At 48.4% G+C, this 13,278-nt stretch overlaps 1 protein-coding gene across 1 annotated transcript in view; it reads left to right on the top strand.

The window, feature by feature from the left end:
- Window positions 1–12,960, top strand: part of LOC112118417 (fibromodulin) — a 16,617-nt gene extending 3,657 nt beyond the window's left edge. Inside the window, exons 2-3 of the mRNA XM_024216711.2 lie at window positions 3,634–4,626; window positions 12,247–12,960. Coding sequence (XP_024072479.2) covers window positions 3,639–4,626; window positions 12,247–12,398 — 1,140 coding nt within the window. The 5' untranslated portion in view covers window positions 3,634–3,638 and the 3' untranslated portion in view covers window positions 12,399–12,960. The remainder of the gene's footprint in view (window positions 1–3,633; window positions 4,627–12,246) is intronic.
- Window positions 12,961–13,278: the final 318 nt, after the last annotated feature.

The following is a 13,278-nucleotide window of genomic DNA, read 5'->3' on the forward strand; positions in this document are numbered from 1 at the left end:
AAAAAAAAAAAAAACCCACAATCGGCGGTGGCAGTTCAGCTGCAGGTCCTTCACTCCTAGAGGGAGTGAGGGACCTGCCGCCCCCAAATTGCCGCACATGCCGCCCCTCTCCCTTGGCCGCCCCAAGCATCTGCTTGTTAAGCTGGTGCCTGGAGCCGGCCCTGTTCATGCCAGACTCTAGTCTCCAGACCCCCAACCACCACCTCCTCCACCAAGCACATCTACCTGGCTCTGCATTCGGTTCTAGATGAGGGCTATTATCTGGTTAACAGGGTGAGAAGGTGGCAATGGATGAAGCTCATGCTGTCTGACTCTGGTTGTTCCAGCAAGGTGCCCTATGCAGCACAATCCCAATTAGACTAGCAGCCAGTGGAACTGGGACCAGTTTATTCATGCTGACAGATGAAGAAGTTAAACTTGTGTTATCCTACACATGAAAGGGATACAGACCCCACCGTAGAAATGGGGTTGGACAGTGGAAAGCTCCCTGTAGGAAGGGGGCTGTAGGTTGAGAGACAAACCCCAGAGAGACTCCTTAGGAACGGGTAGATTGAGGGAAAGACCGCCTCAGAATGGTGTGTACTTGCAGGAAGGTACCCCCAGGAACAATAGTGGATAGTGGAGATTCCCCCTTAGGAACAGTGCCACATAGTGGGAGAGACCTAGGAATTGGGGCAGACCCTCTAGGAATTGTGCCAAATAGGGGGGACAGACCCGCTAGGAATGGTGCCAAATTAGAGGACAAACCCCCTAGGAATGGTGCCAAATGGAGGGACAGACCCCCTAGGAATGGTGCCAAATTGGGGGACAGAACTCCTAGGAATTGTGCCAAATAGAGGGATCAGACTCCCTAGGAATGGTGCTATACAGTGGGAAAGATGGCCTTTAGTGGGGGTGGAGGAAGCCCATTTATCGGGAAATAGGACTAGTATTTTACCCATCAAGGTACCCCTGGAATGGGAGGAGGAGGAGAGCTGCTCTCTGAAGCAGTCTGCATGCCAAGCTCTTGCACCACACACAGACTCAGTTTCACGGGCCCCATCGACTGCCGGAACTCCTGTACGTATGGAAAATGGAAGAAACCCAAGAGCCCAGCCACGGAGTGTTTCAATCCCTCTTTTCTTCCCACACGAGCAGCCTGCCAGCCAGCAGTGTGCCTAGGTGGCGATGCGCAGTCTGGCTCAGAGCAGGACTGTACCCTCTTTGTCTGGAGCGCCGGGATTCCTCATTAGGGCTGAAGCTATAAATAACGCCCCCCTTCCTGCAGCTCTGTTCTGTATGTATGTCTGAGCCAGGGCTATGGATGCTGTCAGGCCTGCTACAAGTAACCCAGAGGTCTCCTGTGATAATTAGTCTGGGGACGCCCCCGCCAAAGGCCCAGTTTGGACAGGCTGTCTGCAGGGGCAGCAAATCTAGATCACAATGGCCAGCAGGCACCAATTTCACAGCTTTGCAAGGGCCTGGGCATGCCTGTAAGGGGACCTCTGATCTTCCACTCTTACTTGGATTATAGTAGCACCAGCCAAGAGCACGGCCCCGTTGCGCTAGGTGCTGTACATACGGGCAGTGACGGTCCTTGTCCCACAAAGCTGACAGTCTAAATACACCAGACAGAGAAAGAATGGGAAGTGTTATTCCTATCCTCATTTCCAGATAGGGAACTGAGGCCCAGAGCGAGATAAGGTGACGCAGGAAGACTGTGGCAGAGGTGGGAGTTGAAGCCCGGTCTCTTACATCCCAGGCCAGTGCTGTAAGCACAAGGGCAGCCTTCTCCCTCCGCAGAGCAGACCTTAACAATAAGTTGGACTCACACCATGCTCAGAGTAGCTGGAACCCTCTGGGAGCAGCCCCCTCTCCATCCTGCTGGTCACTCTATGACAATAAGGCCAGGCCGTTGAGTGCTGATCAAGCGCTTTCTGGTACATACTGGAAGATGCCTCAGTCAGCAGGGTCATTATCCCCTCCCTTCAGGAAAGAGTGTAAGCCACTGTGTGGGTGGTTATACGGCCCTCATGGCCATGGTGTGCCAAAACCTACTGTCATTAATGGGAAGGTAGGGCAGTATTATTGAGGTAGGGCTTATTTAGTCTGCAAAAGAGAAGAGTGAGGGGGGATTTGATAGCAGCCTTTAACTACCTGAAGGGGGGTTCAAAGAGGATGGAGCTCGGCTGTTCTCAGTGGTGGCAGATGACAGAACAAGGGGCAATGGTCTCAAGTTGCAGTAGGGGAGGTCTAGGTTGGATATTAGGAAACACTATTTCACTTGGAGGGTGGTGAAGCACTGGAACTGGTTACCTAGTGAGGTGGTGGAATCTCCATCCTTAGAGGTTTTTAAGGCCCAGCTTGACAAAGCTCTGGCTGGGATGTTTTAGTGGGGGTTTGTCCTGCTTTGAGCAGGGCGCTGGACTAGATGACCTCCCGAGGTCTCTTCCAACCCTAATCTTCTATGATTCTATTAATCCTATTGTACAGATGTGGAACTGAGGCGTGGGGTAGATTAAGTCACTTGCCCAAGTCACGAAAGACGTCTGTGACAAAGCCAGGAATGGAAGCCAGGTTTCCTGAGTCCCAATCCAAAACCCTCTCCAACAGGCCTCCTCCCCAGCCAACAGCTTTTGTCTCATTGCATCCAGGTGCCAGGGTCTGTGACTGCAGCCTGATGAAATATTAACAGCAACAATTTCATGTCACTAATTTAGCCCCTTTTCTTCTGCTTGCAAATTATCCATGAATAGACTTTGATCTTTATAAATGTGTTTGCTAAGCAAAAGTCGATGATGAATGGTTACTTCAGCCTCTGGGTTTCATCTTGACTATTTGTCACTTCAAACAATTGCTATTCATGGGGTCTAACTGGTCACTTAAGTCACAAGGTATTGTTTCTGCTTCCTTATTGGGTGACACCTAAAGAGCTTCCAAGCAATCACTCATAATGCAAATCTTTATACAGGTCCATGTGCATTAAATATATTTGCAATGTCAGGAATCTTGGGTTCTCATCTCAGCTTGTCATTGACCTGCTGCCTCTGTCTCTCCTCCATCCTGTGTACTTCTTGTCTATATATATTTGGAGTAGGAACTCTTACAATGTACAGCTCCTAGCACAATGGGGCTCCAATCTCATTTGTAGCATCTATAGACACTACTGTAATAATAAAATTATTAATTATTTATTATTATTAATTATTATTATTATTCATAATAAATAAGTTATCATGATCAAAATGTCACTGGCATGAATGTTCACAAAAAGCAAATGAAAGGATGGTGAATTGGATCCAGCTCTCTCTATTACTGCAACTCAAGGGCCACCTCCCTCAATGGTATGATAACAATACCTAGCTCTTCTATAGCACTTTTCATTAGCAGACCTCAAAGCACTTGACAAAGGAGGTCAGTGTCATTATCCCCATTTTAAAAATGGGGAAACTGAGACAAAAAAAGAAGGGAAGTTACTTGTCCAAGGTCACCCAGAAAACCAGTGACAGAGTCAGAAATAGAACCCAGGTCTCCTGATTCCCTCTCCAACGCTCTAGGCTCCATGCCTCCCCATGATAAACTCCCTCCTGCTTCCTATTTCTAGTCACTTGTGCCTGACCTAAAGTTGCTCATATTTTTCCCACTTCCATACAGGTTCCATGAGGTTCTGCACAATGCACTGGGCTTCTGTCCTGATAGTAGCTGGGCTGTGTGGGGTCTCCCATGGCCAGTATGAAGATGAAGAAGATATGTACTGGTTGCATCAGTACCTTCGCAGCCAGGCGTCGTCCTATAACTACATGCCATACTACGAGGATGAGGTCCCCCATTACCCTTATGTCCCACCTGGGTCCCCCTTTGTGGAGCCCATCCTTGAGCCTGTTTCCCGGGAATGCCCCCAGGAGTGCGACTGCCCCCCCAACTTCTCCACGGCGTTGTACTGCGACAGCCGCAACCTGAGGTACCTTCCCTTTGTGCCTTCCAGGATGAAGTACGTCTACTTCCAGAACAACCAGATCACCACCGTCCAAGAGGGGGCTTTCGACAACGCCACAACGCTGGAATGGATTGCGCTGCATGGCAACCAGATAACCAGTGAGAAGATGGGCAAGAGGGTCTTTGCCAAGCTCAAGAACCTGGAGAGGTTGTATCTGGATAACAACAACCTGACCAAGATGCCCAGCCCCCTGCCCAGGTCCCTGAGAGAACTCCACCTGGCTTACAATCAGATCACCAGGATCCCATCCAACGCTCTGGAGGGTTTGGAGAACCTTACTGCCCTGTATCTCAGCCACAACCAGATCCATGATATAGGAGCATCTTTCAAAGGGTTAAAGTCCTTGATCCTTGTTGACCTGAGCTACAATCACCTCAGGAAGGTCCCCGATGGCCTCCCAAGCTCTTTGGAGCAGCTCTACCTAGAGCACAACTACATCTACACCATCCCTGATGAGTATTTCAAAGTGTCCCCCAAGCTGCTCTATATCAGGCTGTCCCACAACAGCCTGACCAATGATGGGCTCTCCTCCAACACCTTCAACACCAGCAGCATCCTAGAGCTGGATCTGTCTTATAACAGGCTCCAGAAGATCCCCCGGGTTAGCACCAACCTCGAGAACCTCTACCTCCAAGGGAACCAAATCAATGGTGAGCAGCCTCCCAACAGCACCCTCTTGATGCTAGGGGATCCTAGTGTCAAATGGTCAGGACAAGGGGTAGGGAGATGGGGAGCCAGGTTCTGGCACTGTTTGTTGGAAGCAGCCTGGTCTAATGGCCTGAGCAGAGGGGCTGGGATTCAGAAAACCTAAATTCCATTGCTGTCTCTACCACTGATTTCTTGTGTGGCCTTAGGACAGTCACTTCCCTACTCTGTGTCCCAGTTTGCCCCATCTACATGGTACTTTTGTAAAGTGCTTTGAGATGCTGGGATGCACGGTGCTCTGGTAGGTGCAAGGTGTTATCCTTTTGCTCAGTGGAAGGCTTTCTCGTGTCTGTGAGATTATCTTTTTAAATTCTGCAAGCTGAGGTAGAACTCCACAGAGAATTTAAAGGCGAAGAAATCTCGAGATTGAGATATATTAATGAATAAAAAAATACTAGCTGAATTAAATGGTCAGAGGTCAGATGACAAAGGTCATCTTAGGCACAAGTGATGTGGCTGCACTGAGAATGGGGGATGCCACTGAGAGAAGAGGACATAAGAAAGCATAATGTATAAGAATAGGATAGTATCCCTTTAAATATTTTGAGAACACTGTCGTGGTGCTCACTATATTAGAAGCCAGTCAGAGCAGCAGCGTGTAGGTGGCTAGGTCTGGTGTGTTTGTGTACATCGAGTAAACACAGTTATTTGGGACCCAGCTGTGCGCCCATGTGGTTTCTTTATATAAACTTTTGTTGTGTAAAGAGCAAAAAAGCACAACAAAAAAGGTGTGAAAAGAACAGAAAGAAACTCATCCTTTGCATGACAGCCGAAAGACAATATTCTGCTCCCCCTCACGCTGGTGCACAGCTGAATAATCCTAGAGACGTACATTTGGTTCCCTCCACCGGGATGTAAACTGTGGTGCAAGTGATGCACCTGATTCCGTTCTCACTTACGTGGGTGTAAATGGGGAGTGACTCTGCTGAAGTCAATGGTGTGGGTGGGAGCAGAGTTGGGTCCAGATGACACAGGGTTAGTCCGGAAGGAGGGGTAAGTGGCAAAGTGGAGTAACTTACGCCACTCTTTGGCACTCAGTGGGCGTGCAAGTCTGTGGGGCCCCGATTCAGACCTGAATAGTGAGCACAACTCCTATTAAACCGAATGGGGATTGTGTCTGCTTACATCAGACCTGAAGCTAACTCTGGGAATATGGGTAATGGTGTAGGTGCACCTTCCCATTTACGTGCATGGGCAAAGGCTGCTTTCTGAATGCCAGATCAGCGCAAGGTTTGCTACTTTGCCACTTACATGCACCTCGTAACATATGCTGTCATTTTACACCAAGACTGATTTGACTCATGGGAGTTGTACCAGTTCACTCCAGCTTGAATTTGGCCCATGAAGTGCACTTGTGTCTATGCATTTGGGCTTCTGCCTAACTTAATCCTGTATCCATTCCTGGGCTGGAGCACTGGCTGCTTGACATTACTGGCCCGGAGGCCAAAAATAGTGACACTCCCCTCTCTGGGGGGCTAAAGTGCCACAGTGCATCTCTTCCACCCTACTGCTCCCAGCATGCATCATCGTTACAGACAATTAGTGAGAGCGGTTGCCTGGCCTTTCCGGCAGCCTCCTCGGCACAGGAACTAAATCCATCTGCACTGGCCCAGAAACTCCAGTGTGGATTTAGCTGGGGTGTCCTGGGTGATAGTGACACTAAAGCCTGAGCAAATGTCTGATGGAGGGTCTCCATCAGGGTGGGATGATGGGGTTTGTGCTGGGGTCAGATGGGGCCGGGGGTAACAGGGTCTGTGCTGTCACAGGGGTTCTTATATCTGCTCACGTTGGAACAGTTAGCAAATGCTTTTCACTTGTGGCAGTCCCTGAGCCATCCCAGATCCGAGATTTGGGCACAGGATAAATAGTCTTTCTTGATCAGCGGTTCTCCATCAGGACTGGCATCTCCAGGCTTCGATGACTGCTGCTGTAGGCTCCCCCTGCCCTACTCAATGCTTAGCTTCTGTCTGCTTCCTCTTTACCGGTGCACATTACATTCGAAGGCAGGGGTTCTCAACCTTTTTCTTTCTGAGGCCCCCTCAACATGCTATAAAAATTCCATGGCCCGTCTGTGCCACAACAACTGTTTTTCTGCACATAAAAGCCAGGGCCGGCATTAGGGGGTAGCAAGCAGGGCAATTGCCCGGGGCCCCACACCACAGGGGGCCCTGTGAAGCTAAGTTGCTCAGGCTTTGGCTTCAGCCCCAGGCGGTGGGGCTTCGGCTTTCTGCCCTGGGCCCCAGCAAGTCTAATGCCGGCCCTGCTTGGTGGACCCCCTGAAACCTGCTCGTGGCCCGCCAGGGCCACTGTTCTAAGGGGCTATGGAGTTTCCAGACACCTGTGCAATGTAGCGTGCACACAGCTGAATGGAAAGCAACAGAGCCAAGGAATTAGTCTGGCTCAGTGGGACAGTAGTGTACCATGTCGCAAGAGACACCAGGAGCTGTGTGAGGTCTCATTCAGAGGACTCCCTCGCATATGCTGTCTGTGACTTTGATACGGCCGTTACACCACTTGTCACTAGCCACGGCAGAAGTCCCATCTGTAGGGGCAGCATCTCCTGGTTGAAAAGTCTTTGTGGCCCACCTCTCTTTTTCCATTCCTAAGGTCACTTATTGGTTCCCAGAAACCAGCTGCCATCAATGGAAGCTCTGCAGGCCCAGACTGGAGAGGGGATGCAACCCTAAACTGTAGCTTGCGTGCTGGCTACTTAGTTAATAACATCTCCATCTATTTCCAATACTGTCATAACTATAAAGGGAAGGGTAACAGCCCTCCTGTGTACAATACTATAAAATCCCTCCTGGCCAGAGACTCCAAAATCCTTTTACCTGTAAAGGGTTAAGAAGCTCAGGTAACCTGGCTGATACCTGACCCAAAGGACCAATAAGGGGACAAGATACTTTCAAATCTTGGGGGGGGGAGGCTTTTGTTTGTGCTCTTTGTTTTGGGGGGTTGTTCGCTCTTGGGACTGAGAGGGACCAGACATCAATCCAGGCTCTCCACATCTTTCTGAACAAGTCTCTCGTATTTCAAACTTGTAAGTAAACAGCCAGGCAAGGCGTGTTAGGTTTATCTTTGTTTTCTCAACTTGTAAATGTACCTTTTACTAGGGTGTTTACCTCTGTTTGCTGTAACTTTGAACCTAAGGCTAGAGGGGGTTCCTCTGGGCTCTTTAAGTTTGATTACCCTGTGAAGTTATTTTCCATCCTGATTTTACAGAGATGATTTTTACCTTTTTCTTTAATTAAAAGCCTTCTTTTTAAGAACCTGATTGATTTTTCCTTGTTTTTAGATCCAAGGGGGTTGGATCTTGATCCACCAGGAGTTGGTGGGAGAAAGGAGGGGGGATGGTTAATTTCTCCTTGTTTTAAGATCCAAGGGGTTTGGATCTGTATTCACCAGGGAATTGGTGAAAAGTCTCTCAAGGCTACCCAGGGAAGGGAATTAGCACATTGGGAGTGGTGGCAGCGGACCAGATCTAAGCTAGTAGTTAAGCTTAGAAGTTTTCATGCAGGCCCCCACATCTGTACCCTAAAGTTCAGAGTGGGGAAGGAGCCTTGACAAATACACATGGAACAAATACAGGAAGGAGGAAGCCTTCAGTCCGTGACAGCATGTAACTGAAGCAACCCATATCGTGGGCTCCAGTAACCAGTACACAAAGGTTACTGGGTTCCATAGCTGACTCTTCATTCAGAGGATCCCAAGAAGACACATGCAAAGAAGAAAAGATGCTTGGTTTTGTCTGGTCCTTTCTGTCTGCCTCACTCTCTATCCCTCCTTTCTGGGATCCACTAAACTTTTGCCATCAGCGTCTCTTTAAAATTTCTCCAATTTGGCACCATCAGGGAATTCTGCTTTGGACCCGTTTATTCTAAAACCTTGGATCACCCAAAGCAGCTTGGATGTAATGGGCAGCTTCTTTCACATCGGAAAGTCTCATGTCAGCGTCTAGATTTCTCTCCAAAACATCCAAGTCACAGGAGCAACATTCCTGTTCAACATTTGGTTCCCCCCTCAAAGGCAAATGGAAAAATCTTGTTTGAGATTCTAAATGTGCTATTTTGGGGGGTTTGGGAACCTTTCGCCTGACAGTCACCACTTCGAATCCAGACTGGGTCCATTGCTGACCATAAGTCATTAATGTTATTTTCTGAAGGATGTTCAGTACCCTGAAGGGGTTTCATCTTATTATTTATTATTGTCTTGCTTGTAGACTCAACCGAGATCGGGACCTTAGTGTGCTAGGGGCTGCATAGACTCATGGTAAGAGAGCGCTGCCCCAAAGAGCTTGCATGCAGATCCTCAAAGGTATTTAGGTGCCTAACTCCTATTTATTTCAGTTTACCTCCAAAGTGGATTATGCTAATTCAGAATAAGGCATTCCTATTCTGGAATAAGAACATCCACACATGGAGTGAATCAGGAGTAGTTAATCTGCTTTAAATTCACATCCTACCTTTTTCTGGATTATTTTTCCTGTGCCAACAAACCCTTGGTCTCTTTTGCCTTGCTTTGCCATCTGTACAATGCAGATAAGAGCACTGCCCACCAGTGTTGGGAGGGTAAATCCATTTTTTTAAAAATGTGGGGTGCTCAGTTACTATAGTTATGGGGGCCATATAAGCACTTAAGACAGACACCCCTAAAGGGGCCCCTCCAGGTTAGTGGAAGCATCGTGTGTGGGAAGCTTGCCCTGTCATTTCCTGTGCTGCCCAGGTTCTGTGGTTAAACAGAAGCCTTTCATCTCCAGAATCAACCTGGCATCTTTCACCAGGGCGAAATTCACTGAAATAAGAAAACAAACAGAACTTTTTTTTTTAAGCTGAATGCCTGGAAAAATCCATTCCTGCTTCGCTCCCCTGACAAGCCCTGCGATCAGGATGCTCTGTAATATCAGAGAAACCTGAGCAACAAGCTGTGCTGCCTGCATCACTTACTTAAATTAAGTGTTAGTGATGCCATCAACTGTTTTAGGGGAAACGCATAGACCTGCACTGGGAAGTGACAGACATGCAAAACGAGAACAGACTCCCAAATGTTTGCTTTCAACATGTGCAACTGTTGAGTCTGCGCCTAGATGGCGTTAAATCATGCTGGCGCTCAACCCCTTGTGTTTATTTGGTCATGCATTTTTACGGCTGTTTTTGCAGCTGAGCTTGAAAGAATTCAATGGGGTTCTCTGAAGAGCTTTATTTCCCTGTAGTGAATGAGGAATGCTGCAGATCGACAGAATCGAGAGGCAATGTTTTGTTTTAACACAGACCTGGAGCCTCTGCTGAGCTTTTAAGATAATGATGTTGTGAACTCCTGGACGGAAAACATTCTCCCTGTGACTCGTCTCCGATGGACAATACCACTTTGTCTTTAGTGTCTTCATCCAAGGATCTCAAAGAACTTTACAAATCCTAATGACTGAAGCTGAGGCAGTGTGGACCAGCGGATGGGGCATTGAACTAGGTTTGGGGAGAGATTGGTTTGACCCCTGGCTTTGCCATTAACGAGCTGTGTGACTTTGGGGCAAGTCATTTAACCTTCTCACCCACTCACTGTCTTGTCTTCTGAAGCTCTTTAGGGCAAGGGCTGTCTCTCACTATATGTATGGACAGTATTTAGCACAATGGGGCTTGGATCTTGGTTGGAGCCTTTAGATACTACTGCATGTTCCCATGTAGGTAAGTAGGTTCAGGTACTCTACAGACTAGTATTTAAGTACTTTAAATGTTCTGTACTTAGTACTTGAATTTAAGTACATTTTAAAGGTACTTAAAGAATAAATAACTTTTTTTATCTGCAAATACTTTTTCAAAATAGCTGTAGGAAACCATCACGTCCCTCCCAACTGTCCCAGAGTCTGGCTGGTCCCCGGAACCCACTGTCCCAGCTTAGGGTTTCAAGCCCTGAGTTCCAGCTGCCAGGGCTTTTTTCTGGCCCTGCTGTCGCACTAGTCAGGGAGGGTGGCGGCCTTGCCCCCCCACCTTCGTTTCTGATTGGTCAATGCAACCGGCAGCAGGAGACCTACTCCCCGGCCCAGCTGCAATGGGGAGACTGTTCACAGCACCTGGGGAAAGCCCAGAATACAAGGCCCCTTTGTATGGATACTTTTCTGTAGCAACAACTCCGTGACGGGCCAGTGTCCAAAGAAAAAAACAGATCAGCTATTGTAAGAATTAGCTTAATTTTTATAATACGGGGGTTGAAAGAACTTGTACGTGTATTTATAAATACATCAGTTCTATTTCCACAGCATACTTGTACTTCAAAGTTCTCTGTAATGGTGTACTTGGCACTTATACGGAAGTCCATTTTATCAGTACATACGGCAACACTGTGCTGCTGTCATAGAAATAACAGGGAAATGGAGGCAGTGAGAGATGAAGTGACTTGACCAAAGACACGTAGTGAAACAGTAGCAGAGGCAGGAATAGAACTCACGTTTCCCTGCTCTTACCATTAGTCAGGGCTACTCCTCCTGTGAAAGAGCTACAGAGGGCCAGGGGGAGGCTCAATGCCTATTCCCTGCCCCACTGTCCCCCTGTTGTGCTGGAGAAATGGAGTCTCACTGTTCTCCCGAGTCTGCATGTGAGCAGCGCAGTCACCTCCCCAGCTTTAAACAAGGAACATCTGTGCTAAGGAATTCTCTCTCCCCGGCTAGGTATTTTTTAAGTCTCCGCCAAGTCCTGGAGCTTTGCTGCCCCCTGGTTGCTCTCTTCCTTCCCAAAGGCTGCTCGGAAAGCTGGAGCGTGCCCCTCTCCAAAACACACCCTCTCCCACAATACAACAGGGGGCTTTCAAGGTTTGCTGTGGCTCTGTAGTGACTCAGCTGGGATCACAGCAGCCCCCTTCACTGCTAGCAGAGAGATCTTGCTAGAAGTAAGGAAAACAGACCCAGCCCTGCTCTGCAATCTACTCCCCTTCCCAAGGTTAACAGGAGGGCAGGGTCTGACTCCTCCCTCAGCTACACGAGCGTAACTCCATTGACTTCAGTGGGGTGACTCCTGATTTACACAGGAATAAATGAGAGGAGAATCAGGGCCGGGGCATTTTCTGCCCTTTCAGACATGGCTAGTGATTTTGGTAGCCTCCGTTTGTTGGGTGCCCAACTTTAAGGGTCCTGATTTGCAGAGAGCATGCAGTCAGCACTGTCTGAAAATCAGGCCTCCTGAAGGTTGTCTCAAAATCGTTACTCAGTTCTGAAAGCCTTAGCCCTGGTTCAAAGTACTACATGTTCCAAACCCCACTGAGATAGCCCAAGTGTGGTTTTCAGTTATGGGAGGGATTTTTGGAGGGGTGGGGGGGCAAAGGGGGCAGAATGGTTCTCAACTGAATTTCAAAGGCCCTGTGTCTGCACTATGGAGCAAGACATTGCGCTGTCCAAAAAAGTATATTACCAGAGTGCCTAGGCATTCTAGTCATATCCACTGTTATGACTATTACTACTCATGGTGCTGTTAGTCCGGATCCATCCTAGGCATGGCTCTTTTCCGGCAGGATTGTACGAACACTAGCTAGCGAGTCGTGGGCTCTGTCTCTTAGCGCTCTGTCTCCTTTTCTCCCTGCAGAATTCTCCATCAGCAGCTTCTGCACAGTCGTCGACGTCATGAACTTTTCCAAGCTCCAGGTCTTGCGGCTGGATGGGAACGAGATCCAACGGAACGCGGTGCCCCCGGATGCCCCCCTCTGCCTGAGGCGTGCTGCCGTCATTGAGATTTAAACCCCCCCCTTCCCCCCGTGCTCTCCTCCAGTCCTCAGGGCAGCACCACACCCGCTCCAGTAATCCAGGCTGGGGGGGAGGTTCACTCTCGTTTTAACGCGGCTTGATGGTTTGTTTGGCTTCTGCAGTAGCGTAATATGGGTGGCACAATAGTAACCTGTGCAGGGTTCCCTGCCAGAGTAGGAGGGATGTGTCATTAATTCCACCCACTAGATGCTACCCCTTTTAGCCTATTAGGTCACACCAGTATGGAGGCAGGTCTCTGCTTTGTCCTATAAAAACCCTACGGTTCTCTCTCTAACCAGCCAATCAGTTCTCTTGATGATTCCCCACCATTGTCTTGCGGCACGCGTGTCCATGCGGCTCCCACCAGCATGGGTGGATTGCCCAGAGGGGACTCAAGTTGTCTCTATTCAAATGCATTGGATTTGAAAGTTTGATGCCAGCTGGGATGGTTTTGGAGTTCATGTTCTGTGTAGGAGGAACTGTGGTAAAGGGATCAGAGACGAGGGAGGAGGAGAATTCAAGTTTTTCAAAGGTAGTGTGGAAAAACAGAACAGGCCATGGGACAAGATGGGGATCATTTGAAGAGAGACTGTGGAAGAGAGGAGCAGAGAGGAAGGGTGAGAGGAAAATTCTAATGGAAAAATAGCTAAAATCTATGGGTCAGAACTTCACCAGGTGTAAATGGGTGTAGCCACATTGACTTCAGGCAGCAGGTTTAAAACAAACAAAAGGAAATATTTTTTCACACAACACACAGTCAACCTGTGGAACTCCTTGCCAGAGGATGTTGTGAAGGCCAAGACTATAACAGGGTTCAAAAAAGAACTAGGTAAATTCATGGAGGATAGGTCCATCAATGGCTATTAGCCTGAAT

This window comes from Terrapene carolina, unplaced genomic scaffold, assembly GCF_002925995.2.
Source record: "Terrapene carolina triunguis isolate 2854851 unplaced genomic scaffold, T_m_triunguis-2.0 Scaffold199, whole genome shotgun sequence".
NCBI classification, from domain to species: Eukaryota; Metazoa; Chordata; order Testudines; family Emydidae; genus Terrapene; species Terrapene triunguis.